A 19096-nucleotide genomic window follows, 5' to 3' on the forward strand; every position below is an offset into this window, starting at 1 on the left:
ACAGAATTCAAAGATGCTCCTTTCTAATCACTGTAATAGTGGTTATAACAATAAAAGAGCCCTGATGATTACACAGGGATGGGCTTGATGTGCCCTGCTTGTCTTATTTGGAGGAACACAACAGATGATCTGATGTGTCATGATAGAGGAGAGAACAGCTAAAGGCTGTGTCATGCTTTGAAAGGGTTTACACATTTTATCCGCACATTCTGTGCTCAGAGGATTGTCTAAACATGCTTTGATTCAATGTTACGTAATACTTGCAGTTATGACTTGTGCATGCATGAATAAAGTACAGCAGTCTGGACGCTACAATCAATTACATTTGTGTGTATGGATATGTCATCAAATGTGTAAAATCTTGATATTCTTGTCTTAAAAGATATGTTTCCTTCCTACACGTTCCTTGGGACAAATCTCAGACTCATTAGAAAAATATGATATGTAGAATGCATTATAGAAGAATCCAGAAGTTATTCATACTGAAGTGGCACAGTACAGCACAATTTGATTGTACATCTAAAAAGCTTCTGCACAAAAACCACATTCTCTGTTTTGAGCAACAGCTGTTTCCTTTCATTTAGCACTGCGTGAACCATTCTTACACCATCTGTTGGCTGCATAAACTAGTCTTTTTAGTATAGGACCCTGACTTTGAAATTTTGATACTACTTAAAGTATAAAAAAAAAAAAAAAAAAAAAGTGTAATCATAACACAAAGTAATTCAGAGATGGATGTACTCATCTAAATAGCTTCACGCTAGACACAAGATCACAATTTAGTCAAATGAAGGGGAAACATGTTAAGACAGGACTATCGATATACTCATTCCAGTACCTGGAATCCCAAGTGCTGTTATGACGAAGTAACCGAATCAATAACATAAACACCCCAATGCGATGTTAAAAAGGCGTGAAAGATACAGTAGAATCATAGAATGCAGTACAAGAGAGTGAAAAAAACAAAACAAAGGAAACACAAGGATATTTTATTAGGCTCATAACCCGACAATTACAGAAAAACGCTAATAACTGCTGCCTTCTGAGCAGCTTTTCAAATACTAAGGTACAAAAAGGATCGTTCGTCATGGCAACCAGTCATTTGTTCACATCTCATCATGCCAAGCCCTTATAAAGTTGGTTTAGAATGCTACATGGTCAAACTGCATAGTGTAATGTGTACGGCCGACAGAGCCTATATACTTCATTCTCAAAGTGAACCAAGGTTAAACAGTCTTGTTAGAACACGAGTGTACAGTGCTTGGCATTTTCCATGATAAGAAGTGTTCGGTAGAGTGCTACTAGACAGGGAAGAGGAGTAATGAAATATAAGAAAGTTCTAATAGGAAACTTACAAAAGACAAAACGGCACATAGTTCAAGCACACAGTCACCCCCCCCCCGTACAGACCCCCATCTCCACAAGAGATATTCAGCATTACTAAAGTGCATCTCTGCAAGACTTGTCATGAAGTGATTGTTGGTTCTATTTCTTTTTTAAAAAGCAAAACACAGAAAAACATGTAAATAGATATGCGTATAGTGTATTTTGCTTATTTAAACGTTTTTACTCATTTTAAAAGTTGTTTGTGTGATATAAAGGTTTTTAGAAACTATTTACATGCAGGGTTTTGTATTTTTTTGCATGAAGTCATTTATAGACAGCAGACAAAGGTGTTTTCCAAGGCAATGCTAATGAGTGAGCAGTTTTTCCACTACTATATTTTTAAGCAAACATGGTGATAAAAGCACAGGTTGGTGATCAAGGTTTTCTCTCTTTTAATAGCTGATGGATATCATATCTTTTTTTTCTCTCACCCTTCATATTTTGGGCAGCTTTGGTGCACTTATGAGGGGGTTAGTCTCCTGTAGAAAGCGTCGGCCTGCGCTTTTGTAGTCGTAGCTGCAGTCGTGGGTCTCTGAGTAGCGGTGCATGGAACAGAAGATGTTGCCACACCTTACACAAAAATAAACATATCTTTATGAGAATGGCAATTAAGAGACAGCAGTCTAACCGACACTTCCTCCAAGCTGTGTGAGAGAAAGTGCACTTCTGAAATTGCTTCCTCAGAAGCGAATAAATGGATGGTGTTTGTAATTCATCCGGATGTCCATTGATTTTCAATATGGAACTAAAGCTGTTAGAAAACTATACAGAAAAGAGCTCACAGTGAGACCAAATGGAATTGTTTCTAAACATCCCACACAGATACATTTTGTGCTCACCTTGGCTTATTTTTCTTGTGAAACTTTGACAAAAAAAATCTGGACTTTAAACAGTAATTCTAGACTGCATTTATTAAATCAAAATATATTAATACAGTGAAATATTATTACCATTTACAATGTCTGTTTTCTATTTCAATATACTTGTAATTTACTTTTGTAATGGCAAAGCTGAATTTAGTCATTATTCCAGTATTCAGTGTCACATGATCCTTCAGAAATCATTCTAATATTCTCAATTGCTGTTTAAGAATGATTTCTTAAGGACCGGTCACACCAAGAATGATAATTATAAAGACAACTATATTATCATCCACACCAACATGATACTATTTATTATAAAAACACATTGCTCAATGCTCAAGCTCTTTAAAGTCTGGTAAATTCTGATTGGCTATCATTGTTTTTATCATTCATAAACTGAAAAAAAATTGTTCTGAACGTGATTCCAATGACATTATTCCTCTGTGTTTTTACTGCTATAATTGTGCTGTGGAATTTATAGTTATAGTCATCATAATTGGTGTGAATGGGCCTTTAATATTATTAATGATAAAAAGAGATGTGCTAATTAGTAGTAGGCTTTTGCTCAGCAAGACTAATTTAAAACATTCTAAACAAAACCTAAAATCCCTATCCACCCAACATAAAGGTAAGAAAGGAAAATCAAACACTTTGAGCTATAAGCCAAACATATGACCATATATTGGAGGGATCAAATGTAATGATTTAAGAATAAACCATAAAACTCATATTGGCAAAACTAAATATTGGGGAAAGTGTCCCTGTCAGTGTTTATAAGAAACAAATCTGTCGTGTTGAAAAGAAACCACTGTTGGTATCATATATTGTATATTATTTCGTATCAGTCTAGCTGGATGGATTATATAAGGCACAGGAGAGAATAATAGACACAGCTTTCTTTTTAGCCCTATTCAAAGATGCTTCATATAAGACTTTGCCTTGATCAAAGCTTCAAGACAACATACGGAGAAACTGAGGAAAGTCACAGATGGTGTTATCAGCAATGGCGCATGATATATATGAGAACTACTGTCACCTCCAAAAAGAAATAGCTCTGTTTTAAGCCACTGCACATGCACCAAATGAAGTGCATACTTCCCTTTAAGATTACCGATATACATTAACTTCCCATGTTGTAAAATAATGAAAACCTCATACAGAGGGATCCGCACTGTACCTGCATTCATAGCTGGTGGCCAACCCGGTCTTCTTCCCACACAGGAAGCAGTGCTTTGAACTCTTTTTCTTTGTTCCAGTGGGAACCTTCACAGGGGGCAAGTGAAGTGTTGGAGTGCCTAAACCAACATTTCCACAAACACAGACAATCACAGGAATAGAACGAGAGACACAATTACAACAACTATAAAATATAGATTCATGTACTTGTCTTGAACCTCCCGGTTTATTTCTACACAAGTCACAACAATAAAGAGCAAGGAAAAGACACACATTGTGACAAAAAATGCCACGCACTGGGACATGAGATTGGATTTCCAGACCAGTACTTGCTGGTCTATCTATTCTGTTATTTGCCATCACTGTTGCATTTTCAAGCCAGTGACAATCTCAGATGTGACAGAACATTCAGATGCTCTGAAACACTGACGGTAAAATGTCAGGGAACATTTCCCAAATGTATCAGGACCACCTGTTGCAAAACCATCATCCAGGCTCTTAAATGCACAATCATGCTGGCAGTCTCTCTAAGCATCACACTGAGTCTGAGTGAAGATGTGCTTCTCTTTTGTGTGCAATTTTGCATGCATGATTTTGTAAACATGTGAACGTGTGAATATTTATCTACGCGACGGAGTGTGCGTAGATAAATGCGGTGATCATTTCCCCTTTTTGGTTTCAGTCAGCAGTTATTCTCTGTATGACAGTGAATATTTTATATTTGCTGGCCTCATTAAAATGCAACACCTCCTGTAAGATCAGCCCTCAACCCTCAAACTGACCTCCTGGAAAATATCTTATAGACTGGTATACAGTATTGGGCATACAAATTAATCAGACAGTGTTTGGATTGCCAAACATTGACTAAAACCCCTGCCTGCTTGACCTACCAAAAATTTTCCAAAAATGTAATACAGCTATAGCTACAATTTCATATTTTCCAGTTTTGTGACAACATTCAATTTATATCTAAATATTTAGGTATTTGCATCATTGGGAGCAAAATGTTTAATGTAAAAAACTAAAATATTCCATAATTGTTTTCCATATAGCTGTTCACTACATAATCAAACAAAGAAAAAAAAAGTAATTTCTCATTTATGTACACCAATATAGTAATACACATTAATAAAGGCATACAGAGACATCTCTGTGAACCTGTTTGATTAATGAAGCAAATTCATTGGGAATCGATTAACTGAAAATGAGCTCTTTACCAATTGCTGCTATCGATGTTTAAATGAGCAAATCTCCGTTTACTGCTCTCATACAATCAAGGATCATGCTCTTTAATAAACTTAAAGGACAAAATAAAATCATAGTGTTGCTTAAATTTATATAAAAAGCTAAATCAACACAAATACACTAAAAGGTTTGCGATTTTTTCATGTTTTTGAAAAAAGTATCTTATGGTCACAAGACTGCATTTGTTTTATCACAAATACAACAAAATAGCAATATTGTACTATTACAATTTAAAATAGTCATTTCTATTTCAATTTTGTAAAATAATCTAAAATGTAATTTATTTCTATGATGGCAAAGATTAATTTTCTGCAGCAAGTAGTGTTGCTTTCGTCAACGAACCTTTATCACGTGACGAAAACGAGACGAGACGCAACGTAAATGCTGGTCATATGACGATGGCGATAATTAAATATATAATGCAATATTGTTGACGAATAAAAACGAGACAATGTGTTTTGCAAAATAAAAACTATGCTAAAATGTCTCTTCATTTTCGTTGACCAAAACGAGATGAAACAATATGTTATAAAAAATTTTGTCTCGTTTAGTCGCGTTATTATTATTATTATTTTGCAATATTTCTGTTTCCTGTGTCTCACTTCTGGAGCTGCATCAGGTTGCACTGCACAGACTCAGGCGATGTCACTTCCTCAAGCCCCACTCGCGGCATTATTTAGAAGACGACAACAAACATGTTAACATGTTTGGTTGGTAAAATAAATGTTGTAAATTCAAATCAGAGCGTCTTCCGTGTCTGGAATGGATGTATTCTTAAGTCTATAAGGTAACGATAATATAATAAGATAACCTTGTTTGAAATGGGTTTGGCTAAAAGAAAATTGGTTTCGTCTATACTACTAGATACTATATTGACTGGGTTAAATAGAATTGTATTACTAAAAAGAGACTAAAATAAAATTTTCGTCGACTAAAACGAGACTAAAATAGGCAAGGATAATTCTGACTAAAATAAGACTAAAATGCTCAGAATTTTAGTTGACTGAAACTTGACTAGACTAAAAAGAGTATGAACGTGACTAAACAAAGACTAGACTAAAACTAAAATTAAAACAGGCCGCCAAAAAAACACTAGCAGCAGGTTCAGTGTGACATGATCCTTCCGAAAGCATTCTAACATGATGATTTGATGCTCAAGATACATTTATTATTATCAATGTTGAAAACAGTTGCTCAATATTGCTTGATAATGTGGAATCTGTGATATTTCTTCAACATACTTTGACAAATAGACAGTTCAAAAGAACAGCATTTATCTTTTTTAACAGTGTAAATGTCTTTGCTGTCTCTTTTGAACAATTTATTGCATCCTTACTGAATTTTTTTTTTTTTTTTTAAATAAATAGAAATATTCAAAATATTTAAATAATTAAGATACTGTACTGGCCCCCCCTTAACCACAGAGTTCAATCCAAGTTGGACAGTGAACTAGGCTGGAGGCAGCTTGAAAGTCTCACAAAGTACAGCATGACATTAAAGTAGTGGCCTGTGGATTTACAGATTTACAGAGTAAGACAGGTGTAAACATGTTTAAAGCAGTGGTGAGTGGAAAAGTATGACAAACTGCCAACACAAATGACATTGCTCTCAACAACAAAAAAGTTTCTCTGTGATACGCTGTCATATGGTGTTCTTAATGCTTCATTTCACACTGTTTGTCAAGCCACTCACCTAATCTCTTTATTGAACTGGAGAGGCCGCTTGATGAGCTTGACGGCTGCAACGGCAAGATTTCGCATGATAAAGCATTTGTGAGATTGTCACAGCACTATTCTCATTAGCTGAAATGCCAAAACTAATGAATTGCACTTGTAATCTGTCTTGCATGGTGTATAATGTGCAGCAAGTGTCTTTTCGTGATGGGAAACATGCTCTAGTAGTAGCACTAATTTGCACGACAGCATCCGCATGTCATATTGAGTTAAAGCAAATATGGTTTTTCCTTGTAGCCCGCTGAGATCAAAGGAACATCAGGTTTTTGAAGCTGTACAAACAGCAGATCTGTAAAAGCAGCAGCATAAGTCAAGGTTACAAACTCACCGTGTGGCCGGCTGCTCTCTGTAGGGGGGAGATCCTCCTCAGCAGGTCTTCCTGCAACAGATGGATGTTGGTTGGTAGGGGGGCGGCTGTAGCACCTAACCTGCCCAGAGCAAAAGGCCTGGCCAGGGCTTCTTGACCACCACCCCCTGCAAGGGAGGCCAGGAGCTCTGCGTTGCTCACCGAACCCAATGGCTCTTTAGTCGCTTTATTAGCCATCTTCGTAATGCCTCGGGCCTCGCTTTTGGAAATGACTTCTGAATGTTTGTCCACTTTGAGCCCACATACAGATGTTGTTTGTGACGGGGAGCTGACCGGAAGGGATGGGCTATTGCTAGTTCTGAGGAGAGCTTGGGCTGGACTGGAGGAACCTGTAAACTCAAAGTGCTGCGGCATGTGAGGAGGTGCGAGAGGGTCAGATTGGGACGCCAGCCAGTTCGAGTTGATGGCTTGGGAAAGAAGAGGAGCTGCGGTGTTGGGTTCTGGGACAGTTATAGAGTTCAAAACTCGCTCTCGCTGAGTGGATATGTCCAGACTCAGAGGCTCAGGAAGATTGAAGGGTACAGCTTTGGGCGGCTCCATCACCGTAGAATTCTCAGCTACCGTTAGTGTGTCACCCTGGAGATCGACCTGATCTTGAACTCCAGAACTGGATAGAAGCGATACAGGTGGGTACACGCAGTCTCGCATGACTTTAGGCCCTCTCATATCCAGCCTGGATACTTTGGGAGGGAGTCTGATCTTCCTGGGCACTGGATTATCCCATGGTTCCTCAGCTTGGAGCATGTATACGCCAGAAGCTGCAGAGGAAGGATGAGCGCGGCTTGAGGAAATGGGACTCGAGAGAGATGCGAATGGTTGCTGCTGATCGCCGATCGGAGGTAGATGTGTTGGAGAAGCGTGACCTATCTGAGGAAGGACACGAAACATTCGATGGTGTCGGGCAGAGCCGAGGGAACTGCTGCAGGGCCGCGGACCCACTGGAGGTCTGACTTTTAACTTAACAGTCTTCTTGGGCTGACAAAGACACAAGAAAACAATCACACGCATATCATGCACAATAAAGCACATAGACAGAAAAGATATGGCAGATGTGATCAGGAGTGGGCGATATGATGAGTCACAATAAAATGTCATATAAAGACATTTTTTTCCAAGCAATTTCATGTAAAATTTAAAGATGCAACAATAATCACGTTTAAATCAATACAGATAAGCCAAAATTGATCATATTTATACTTTTGTCAAAATAAACACAAAAAAAAAACTATAAACTAAAACCAAATGTTTTAAATGCCACAAGGGAATTTATGCACCACATTATAATATACAAAATGAAAAATGCATATTAATTTTAAGATTTGTTAAAGACGACATACAATAGTGTTATTAAATTAAAGTTAGATGCTATCAAAGGTAATATAAATGTAAAAATGGGTCAAATGAGCATGCACAAATCCAATTTTAGTATCACTAGTGATGATTATTGACTGGTAACCACTAATATATTGTGCATCCCCATAAATTGTAGACATAATTATACTAACACTTTAGAAAATGGACCAATTTTTACAATTAACTAGTTGCTTATTAGCATGCCTATTATTAATATATTGACTGTTTATTAGTATTTTATAAAGCACATACTCTGCAAGACCATATTCTACATCCCTAATCCTACCCAACACCTAAACTTAACAACTACCTTACTAACTATTAATAAGCAGCAAATTAGCAGTTCACTGAGGCAAAGGTCATAGTTAATAGTTTGTTAATAGCGAGAATTGGACCTTAAAATAAAGTGTGACCAAATATAAACATATTTAAATAATTATGTGGTAATGAACAATTTTCTGGCCTACTGGATGATTCTGTGAACTCAGTAATATACAAATGAAGTTTGGAACATGATGCATGCAAACCAAAATGTATAATTTAAAGTATGAAAAAAGCTTAACATTATGTACAAAAAAAAATGAAATTATATAAATTCATTACTTTATTGATATAACAGTAGTAAATTATTATGCAAATGAAAAGCTCTGAATTCATATTGTACACACATTTCAAGCTGTTGGGAGAATAAAATATTACACATTTGTTGAATAATGTGTCAAGTTGTGATATTGCCCGTAACTGTGACCAATTAATCAGTGCTTCATGTTACACCTCCTAATAAGTTTTTCCTCAACACATTTCGAAGATGTTGACAGAAGCAATGGATACGTAAACAATGCAAACTTCTCAACTAAGGTAAAAATGTAAGCAATAACAATGGTTTCCTAGATATAGAAAAACTATCTACCAATATCTATCTAAAAATATCTACCAACAAGACTTGTCTACTGACAACTATGCATAGCTGAGTGTGAATAATTAACTTCATGTGCCAATCTGCTGAGCTTGTACTTTTTACTGTGCCGGTTAATCAGACACAGCGTAGGATGGGCGGCACTCCCTCAAGCCAGCTGGAGAACTGTGCGCACTTCCATAGCGCTCCACCGACAAATTTAATCAGATGTGTTTAGCAGTAAGGAGGTTCAGGCACTTCAGAATAAGATGATTTTGTTCAAATATGTGGAGGAGGAACGAAAAAAGATTAAGAGCATGTCTAGTCTGCCTATTCTGTTGTACCTTTTTGTTAAGGTTCATATTCTCCATCTTGGCCTTGAGCAGCTTCATCTTGCTCATTGTGATGGAGTTCTCTAGCGTCTGCTGTTCTGAAGATGCACTCTCTGTTTCCTCCTCCTCCTCCGCATACACATTGTGTACAGAGGCGCCGCTGAAAAACACATGCATGGATGAACTCTTGGATTATTTGTGCTTAGTGCTGTACATTTTCCTTATGCTACACTGAATTAATGGCATTTTGGATCTTTAAATTCAATGAGTAGAGTTTAATATAACATCTCTCAGCTGAAAAGGCTCAGGGGTTCATGATTCGGTTAAAACCAGCTGATTACAGCCTTGCAGTTCCCCCGAATGATTAAAAAAAACAAAAAAAACATTTGAAACAAAAGGAGGAAGTCCTTTTAAGTTTCATTTTCTCTGTAAAACATTCTGCAGATGGCTAACCAAATTTGCTTTCCGATGAAAAAGTTGTGTGTCACAAATACACTAAAGGCCAATGCACACCGCACAGACAAATGCCAACAAACTAGTCTGTTGGCGTTTGCTGGATCAATGTGTTACTCCTGTTGGCGTTTGGTGGAGTTTGTTTTCACCCGACTGAACATGCTTAATCGGCGTTTGTTGGGTCGTGGAATGTCTGAGCGGTGTGAAAGTGTTTTCCAACAAACTACAACAAATTCTGACGTGGCCACAAACCGTTTCCATGACGATGCGCATATTTCACTTAAAGTGTGCTTCACCTTCAGCCTCTTTCGTTTTATTCGTTGTCTTTTCAGGCGAAGAATAACACGAAAAGATATTAATTAACAGTAAAATTTTGATTGTGGTTACAGGATCATCACTTTCGTCGCCAATCAGACTTACACCATCAACACCAGATGCAAGCGGCACGGTGCAACGCGACAAAATACAAGATAGGTTCTATTGATTATAATCAGTGACACTGTCTACACTGGACGTGGCGCGATGCGACAACTGTCGCGTCCGATGTAGACACAGGATTACTTGACTCGAAGTTTGTTGGGGCATTGTGAACATGACCGTTACTTTTAATAAAATTCTAAATCCAACAGCCAACTTGAACCAACTTGTTTGTTGGAGTTTGTTGACGTTTGTCTGCGCGGTGTGAATTGGCCTTTCGAAAATCTAAATATTAGAAAGGTGAAATGTGTCATTTCTGTGTCAAAATGGAATTGCAAACAATTTATGGGGGGAAAAAAACTATTTATGGAGTGTTGCAAGAGTGTTCTGGGTGGTTGTTGACTGGCACAAGCCTCTGATATTCTGCTTTTTAGATATGGATTAGATCACTCCGTCAATGTCTTTGGGAGTTTTTGCTGCCAATTTAATCAACTAGGCAAAAATTTTACATCCAATATCTTTAAAAAAGATTTTTATTATTTCAAAACATTGGTCTGTTTGTTTTAGGAGATTATTTTAGCAAAAATCGAATGAATTTTATTTTCATAATTCTGCTTGCTGATGGTAATGATGAAAGATTTAAAATGTACAATATTTATACTTTTGTCAAAATATATTAACGATGAAAAACTAAAATCAATTGTTTTAAATGCTACAAGTGAATTTATGTAGCACAACATGTATGATATGAAAAATGCATATTCGTTTTAAGATTTCCCAAAGCTTACATTTAACAATGTTATTAAATTATTAATGTTTCTTAAGGTTAAATGACGGCAAAGTCTCAGTTATTCTGGTGCTAAGATATGATCACTGCTTCAGTGTCAGTCTTTGGGAATTTTTGTTGCATATTTTATCAACTAGCTGAATATTTTATGTATATTTCTTTCAAAAATATTTATTTATTTGAAAACACTGGTCTTTGTTTAAGCAGAAACCTTTATTAAAATTATATATATATATATATATATATATATATATATAATCTTTTTTTTCTGTTTGAATGCATTTTCATTTTAACATTTGTAAAAATTACATTTACATTATATTTAACACTGTTATTAAAGAATTAGTGTATTTATGGTTATATGATGTCAAAGGTAAATGATTTATGATTTACATAATCTATGGAAATTATTTCTATTTTTATTTTTTAACTTCCGTTTTGGTGATGCTACTGATGTAGATGTTACAGACTGTTAGGCTTACCAGTAAATGCATATCTTTATTAGTAAAACAACATGACACATGAAAAGTGTATATCTGAAACATCTGCTTCCATATAAAAAAGGGAACCAGTGCAGTGTGTTGTTCCTCTCTTCTTTGAACTGACCTCAGTGATTCAGACACAGGTGTGAGAGTTCCATCTCCTCTATCCACCACTCGGAAGAAATTGAGCTGATCTCCCTCACGGTACACAAGGAAGGTGACCTGTTTATGAGGCAGAGACTTTTCCCACATCTCCTCTCTCCCTGCATCAAGGCAGTCAGCGATATCCCTCACCGAGTCATCTGTCACTGTCACTGCAGATAACGAGAAGAAACAGGATGCAGTTCATACTAATCAATATCAGACTGGTAACTAACTGTGTGCCTGCACACTTCCTGGAATTGTAATGAGCAGCTTTTTTTCCTTTGACCTCAAAACCAATGCACAATGGCACATAGGAAGGATTAGGATTAGAAATAAAGGAATAGAAGAATTTGAGCTTGCACTGAATTGTCGCAGCCCTGTATTGCAGTAGCCTTCAAAAGACTTTCAACAGCCAATCATAAACCGTCTCAGTGGTTACCTCATTAAATATTCATGTAATTTGTATAGTTGCAGAAACTTTCATGTGTTGCATTTCATTTCCGTGTCTGAGGAAAACAGTGCTGAAGAGCAATGGCAAGCACATTAACTGGAATGTTGAATATACTGTGATATATTTGTAGCATTCAACTTTTACTCTTGAAAGACAAAAATATATTCAACAGAAAAACAGAATAGAAAACAGAAAAATCAGAAAAAGAAATTAGAAAAAAATCTGAAAAAATTATTATAATTTTATTTTAATACATTAAATATACTAAATATATTTGGCACAGGTATTTTTAATGTACCACATTAGATATCAGACTTATGCTATTTTTTGTTTAAAAATTTATTGCCCAATGCATTTACAATCTTTGAATCAATGCATTCATTATTTATTAAAATCTTTTTTTGTTGGCAAAGGAAACTTTTCATTTTTCTTTGAGGCACGGTTTCAATACCAACAAAGGATGAGGTCAAGGTTATACATAATACTTTAAATATATTATAAATGTAAATAAATAAATATTGTAACATGGAAACCAAAAAATGTGGAATGTGGAATTTATACTGTAACATGAAATGGAAATTTTATTGGAAATGTCTATTTTTATCTTTATGCTCAAAATATTATTGTCAACAATATATCCATGCATATGTTTTTTATAACCTTTTTTCATTTTAATCATTAAAATTGTAATTTTATATACCAGGGGGTAGAGTTTTCTGGCCAAAGTACTTATGTTAATGATGTAGATGCCTTAGAAATGATGTCATGTATCCAGTAGAATACCTTCAGCTTTATAGAGTTAAGACAACCAGAGCAGACCCATGATGACATTTTTACTAACAGACAAGCAGGTACTGAAACATATTGTTTGCTGCACTCCACAGATCATGTTACTAAGATCAAAAATAGGGTCTTCAAAAGCACTCTGGATGAATTACTATCCCAGGGTAAAGTAGAAACAGTGTTGAGCTGACCAAGATAAGCCAGGATTACATTAACCTGGAGTTCAGAATGACAGGTTTAACATTTTCAACTGTGAAATCCCAGTCGGTGGGAGAAACGCACCTCGTCTGGTGTTTACAGGCCCTCCTCTCATGGCGAGAACCAGCTTGAGAGTGCAGCCCTCTGTGATGCTGAAAACACAACCATAGGAAAACTCAAACTCAAAACAGCTACTATACAGTTCTGCCTTTATAAATATTTGCTTCACTTAACATGTGAAGCACAATGAGTGCCATCCAGCCTCACAATATCTTCCCAGAAAGACTCCATTTGGAACATTTACTGACAAGAATTTGACAAATCCACCATCTGTGACCTCCAGACTGAGCCAGCCTGCTCTTCAGAGAAATGGCTGCCTTTAAAGGAATAGCTCACCCAAAAAGCAAACGCTGTCATTATTTACTCACTTCCATGCTATTCCAAACCCTTTTCATATTTCCTTTCTTTCATGGAACATGGTGTCATATGTTTTCTGAAGAATGTTCAAGCTGCACAAGCACAAATGAGATTTGAGAGGCGTGGCGGAGAGGTTTTCCGTGAATAACAACTTAAATATCACTCTGTTCCTCAAACAAGGCTATCTTACGGCTTCAGAAGTCATCAAATATAGAGCATGAGTCATATAAACTACTTTTATGCTGCTGATGAGCCCCTGATCACAACATGGGGAATAAAACAGCTCAGACATGGAGAAAAACAAATCAGTTTCTGTTCCACAAAAGAAAGAAAGCTTTTAAAGCAACATAATGTGGTATTTACGGTTTACTTCCTGTAATATAACTTCCTGGATCTTGTTTTGCAAAGCTGAAAAACAGACTGACAACTCACCTGTAATCATGTAAGCAGTACTCATCTTCAAGCTCCATACCATTCCATATCAAATGCTGCTGAGAGACCGGGATGCCTGTGAATGAAGATGTGTCATAAAATGAGTATATATATAGCCATCATTTTCTAATGCAAACAAAAATAAACATTCAACCACATGCACAGGGCAATTCAGAGCAATAACGGCATCTAAAAGCACGTCAGACAAAAGAACAAACAAAGGAGTAACTGTAGAATAACAGGAGCATGAGGTGAACATCTGATGGCAGTAAATGGTTGACCAAATGGAATGTTTCTGAACTACAATCACTGAAAGGAAATAGAAAGAGTACAGAAAAAGCAGAGGGAAAAAAACTGGCCTTTGGCATTTTATGAGCAGTAAAAATCAATGTCCAGTGACATTCATAACTTTCACACACTAGAGTCTTTACAAAATTGCTTGGATTATTTTTTACAAGGCACAGATTTCAAGAATAACTAAAAATAAAGATATCCAAATAGGGCTTTTAGCTCAATACAGAACCTGTAGGTGTCATGGTGGAGGGGGAAAACTAACTGAACATGGATTAGGATGAAAAGTGTAAATCAAGTGCAAAGATAAGTAAACCCACAAAAACTTGCTATTATGTGTCCTGATGTATTTAAATCTACTGGTCTGAGATTTACAGGCATATAATCACAAGCACACAAAAAAAACTTGTGCACACAAGTCATAACTTATAAAGACAGCTATCTTCATCTTCCATCCCAACTTTAAGAAGAATTAGAAAATTGTGTGGGTTTAAAAGCAAGGGTGAGTACATGATAATTGACCTTTCATTTCTAAGTAATGTATTCCTTTGAGATTTAAATGATTTCACCAACGTTTGAAGTCAGTAAGATTTCTTTCATGTTTTTGAAAGAAGTCTCTTATCCTCACCAAGGCTGCATTTATTAGACTGAAAATACAGTAAAACTGTAATACTGTCAAATATTATTACCATGTAAAATAATGTTTTTAATTTTTATATATTTTAAATGTAATTTATTGCTTTGATGGCAAAGCTGAATCAGTGTCAGTGTTTCAGCTTCAGTCTCACCTGATCCTTCAGAAAACATTTCTTGTTATAATCAGTGTTGAAAACAGATGTGATGCTCAATATTTCTGTGCAAACCTTGATACATTTTTTCAGGATGCTTGATGAATAGAAAGTTGAATTAGAATTTTTTGGTAACATCATAAATGTATTTTTTATTCAGCAAACTGCATTAGATTGATCAAAAGTAACAGCAAAGACATTTATATTAATTTCTCTCTGATGTTACTGTAAATGTCACTGTGTTTGTTTTAAGGGCCAGGTTAAATGAGAAGTATGCTGTCTCCTATTTATTCATGGCTGGTAAGGGAGACAGAAGAGAGGGCATTTAACCAATGAAGTTAATCTTTTTTTGAATGGCTACTGCTAGCTAAGAAATGTTTTAAGGACTCGTCTAGTAATGCTGTGCTAAGTGTTGCAACATCGAGGAACATTTAACCATTAACATACTGAAACAAATGAATCAATTCAAAAGAATTGATTCTGTTGTAAAAATGCATAGAAGCAGATCAGGGCGACTCATAAGCCATCATAAGCAGAACAAATATGACTCAGATCTGCCCCCCTGTGTACACCAAATAAACCTAGCAGTGGTCAGAAAATACAACACAAAGCACATAAATCTTTGAAATTGCAATAAAAAACTTTTTTCAAGGTTATTATGGTCATTCAATTTTAAGACTTTGCATTTGGACATAAAGGTAAGTGTACCACTTCAATTTTTCAGACATCTGCACTGGCCTGTGATTAAGCGAATAGACGTACCTTATCAGGTGTAAAGTACAATAAGATACCAGAACGCACCCATGCAACACAAAACTGGTATCTGTTCCTAGAAGGGGTAGTTTTCTAAACAGGATCAGCGAGGAGTGTGAGACAACCGTGTGAGGTGGTCAGAGCGGTTAGTGTGTGTGGCCTGCCCATTGTTTAGAGACATGCCTAGTCATGCTTTTTAAACTGTACACAGTCTCCATGTGTGTAATTTTAAACCCAAACTGAAACAGAAGTTTAAAACACATTTCATATTGAAATGTGGATTACCTCAACATATCCATCTCATACTTCTTCCCGCAACTGGTCTGATTCCTGGAAGGGGGCAGCAAGTTCGGCTCCAGACGCAAAGTGTATATGAGAATTCCACAATAGCGGAACTAAAACTAGGCCATTCCTCACCTGTAATCCACTCATCTTTAATAAAGCTAACTCCTGCAGGAAAGTGTCAGACCTGGTGAGTGCTGTCTTACACACTCAAATGTTCCTGGGAGGAAACCCGTCTGTGCTTGAGACTGGCATGTTTAAAGACCCAACAGCCGGCAAGGCTGACAACGTCCCATCGGGGTTTTCGACTAATGCTTTTCCAGTCTCGTTCATTTCACACTTATCAGTGAAGTGTACTGAGTCAATCAGACTCACGAATGAAGCAGTCCTCATTTTCAGCCCAATGTTTGCTCATGTGCAAGTCACGAGAGACAAACTACATATAGCTGTGCCCCCTAAATAAATAAAAACCTGTTCATTCAAAGAATACAAACACTTCTCATTCTAACAAAGCTGCTTTCAGTCTTTCAACCATGCCATGTGATGGCTGCTTTACAGGAGCAGCGATTTTAGCTACTGGGTGATAATGGCAGCTTTGATGGGGAGGGAGAGAAGCAATTTATTCTCTTTTTTTGATTGCTCATGTGTTAAACTGGTAAGACACATGTTTTATCTGTAACTGCATAAGCGGATCTGTTAAACAAGTGCAATTACTGAGCATTAATAAACAACTCAATTTCCTCTAAAGCTCTAAATCCGAATGAAAACATCAAACCTGGACTACTGGGAATAAAGCCATCTTCAAAACTAATGATGGATATTTAATGTCTCATTAAAATAGTTCTAAATCACTATCCAATCAGCAGAGGTAATTAAGGTGCATTTGTTATTACAATGAATCAATGTTTCCTTTTAGCATAACATAGAGTAGGACTATAATGGATAAAGATTGTTTTAGATGAATGTAATGCATAATAAACCAGTAACCAAAATCATTAGAATAAGTCATTACAATTAGAAAGACAATATTATGAAATGAGCATCATATTTTAAGTTGCTGGTCAAACCTAAAATACCATTCAAATGTTGGATGATCGAAATTTATCAAAAGGGACAATAAAAAACATTTATAATTTTATAAAAGATTTCCATTTAAAATGCTGTTCTTTTGAGCTTTCTAGTAATCAAAGAATTCTGAAACAATTTTCACATTAATATTAAGAAGAAATGCTTCTTGCACAAGGAAATCAGCATATTAAAAAGATTTCTGAAGGATCATGTGACACTGAAGACTGGAGTAATGAAAATTCAGGTTACAATATGTTAAAAAAAAGTATTCTAAATGGTAACAATATTACTTTTCACAGTATTTTTAATCAAATAAATGCAGCCTTGGTGAGCAAAAGGGACTTTTTAGAAACTTTTGAACAGTAGTGTATTAAAGCATTTTGGAAGGACAGTAACACCTAGAATTAAAAGTTGTAATAGTGTAAAATGTCTGTACATGTATAAGGGAATATGTATATTTTTAGATGTTCTACAAGTTCACCATTTTTAATCATTTTAAAGTCAAGCAATCTGACCAATAATTTTTTCAAAACTGAAATGTTCCACATAATCTCTCACTAAATATGAGCTCAGCTTGTATAATGATCCTAATTGTTTAAGAATAAGAAAAATGCAGTTTAAAATAAATTTGACGAGTGTAATGTCATTATTATTTCAGAGCATGTGCTGTGTACTGAGTCAAGAGAGGACACATACCCTCCAATCTCTGAATCTTGGCCTTGACTGTGACGACCTGTTCAAACGGAGAGACGCGCAGCTGGAAGCAGGTCCCTGTCAAAGTCTCAATGAACAGCTCCATGGTCTCGCTGAAAGGCAGCTTGTAGTGCACCACCCCTACATTGTCATCATTGAAAAATGGTGGCTTCCTCTTGTCAGTCATTATTGCAAAAGACAGGGCTCAGGATGAGACAAAAATGAACCCTGCCCAAGGTGGAGGAGTGAGGGCTGAGATGTTGCCTCCGTCATAGAAACACATCATGCATGGAGCTTTGGGCTGTGGAGAATCAGAATCATTGAATTACCATCTAAAAAGTATTATTAGGGGCATTTGAAAAAATGAGTATGCATGTTTTATATTTATACTATACTATATACATATGAATTAAACTTATCTGCTTAGTACATTGAAGAGGCCATGCTAAAAAATTACTCTGCTTATTACTACATATTAACGATAATACTTCTACTATTACTTATTATTAGTAATACCCATAATTTCTATCTACCTGCCTATCTCTCTCTTCTGTTGATCAACACGGATCTGTGTTGTGCTGTAAGTTAATGGATGCTGTGTTATCAGAATGTTTATTTACAATTAGTCTAAACAACACAAAAGTGTTTTAAAGCTACAAACGACGCTTGTCTACCTTATTTTCCCCAAAAGTCGACTAATATGTGAAGTATCCGAAAGTCCAGTCGACTAGCTATGTTCTTTGACTTTTAAAAATAGACTTTCAGTAACAGTTAACGTTACACCTATTTGTCATCTTACCTTGACAGCATCAGAGATCTGCAGGGAGGGACAGCTGGATCAGAGAAGTCCTGGCTGATGTCCCAGCCACAACACACCCCAAAAACTAAGTAGTTACCCCCAAAAGTAAAATCGACCGATTCCCTAGTCTCTGAACTGTTATCCGACAGAAACTTGCAGTAAGAGGTGTTTTAATTCTACTGTAGCGGCTAGCTGGTTTAGCAAAGCGGCACAGGCAGCTCGTCGAACTACTTGCGGATGCCGCTGATGCTTACAAATTCTTATACCACCTTTACCATTTCTGCACGCCGATACGGTACCTTATTTTCTCGAGCCACGGACAACTGCTTTTGTTTCGATGTTATGCGGCTCAAAGGCCCCATTAAAACAGAATACAAAAATCTGAAAAGGAGGCAGCCTACAGTGATGTTCTTAATTGACAGTGCGGAGAACGAATGACATTAGCCGTTGGAGGAAAGGAGAACCGCTCGTCCAATGGTAATGCAGAGTGGGCGGGACCATTCTCTCG

The 19096-nt window shown here is 36.4% G+C and overlaps 1 protein-coding gene across 1 annotated transcript; it reads right to left on the bottom strand.

Annotated features, from left to right (window-relative positions):
* Positions 1-972: 972 nt before the first annotated feature.
* LOC306884259 (AN1-type zinc finger protein 4-like) lies at positions 973-19011 on the bottom strand. Its single transcript, XM_079439992.1, has 10 exons — positions 18589-19011; positions 17793-18090; positions 13915-13990; positions 13150-13217; positions 11614-11803; positions 9363-9510; positions 6732-7745; positions 6363-6408; positions 3427-3544; positions 973-1956 (listed from the first exon to the last, which is right to left on the bottom strand). Exons 2-10 carry the CDS (start codon positions 17974-17976, stop codon positions 1821-1823), a joined length of 1980 nt encoding a protein of 659 aa, XP_079296118.1. The 5' UTR covers positions 17977-18090; positions 18589-19011; the 3' UTR covers positions 973-1820.
* Positions 19012-19096: the final 85 nt, after the last annotated feature.

This window comes from Barbus barbus, assembly GCF_936440315.1.
Source record: "Barbus barbus genome assembly, chromosome: 18".
NCBI classification, from domain to species: domain Eukaryota; kingdom Metazoa; phylum Chordata; class Actinopteri; order Cypriniformes; family Cyprinidae; genus Barbus; species Barbus barbus.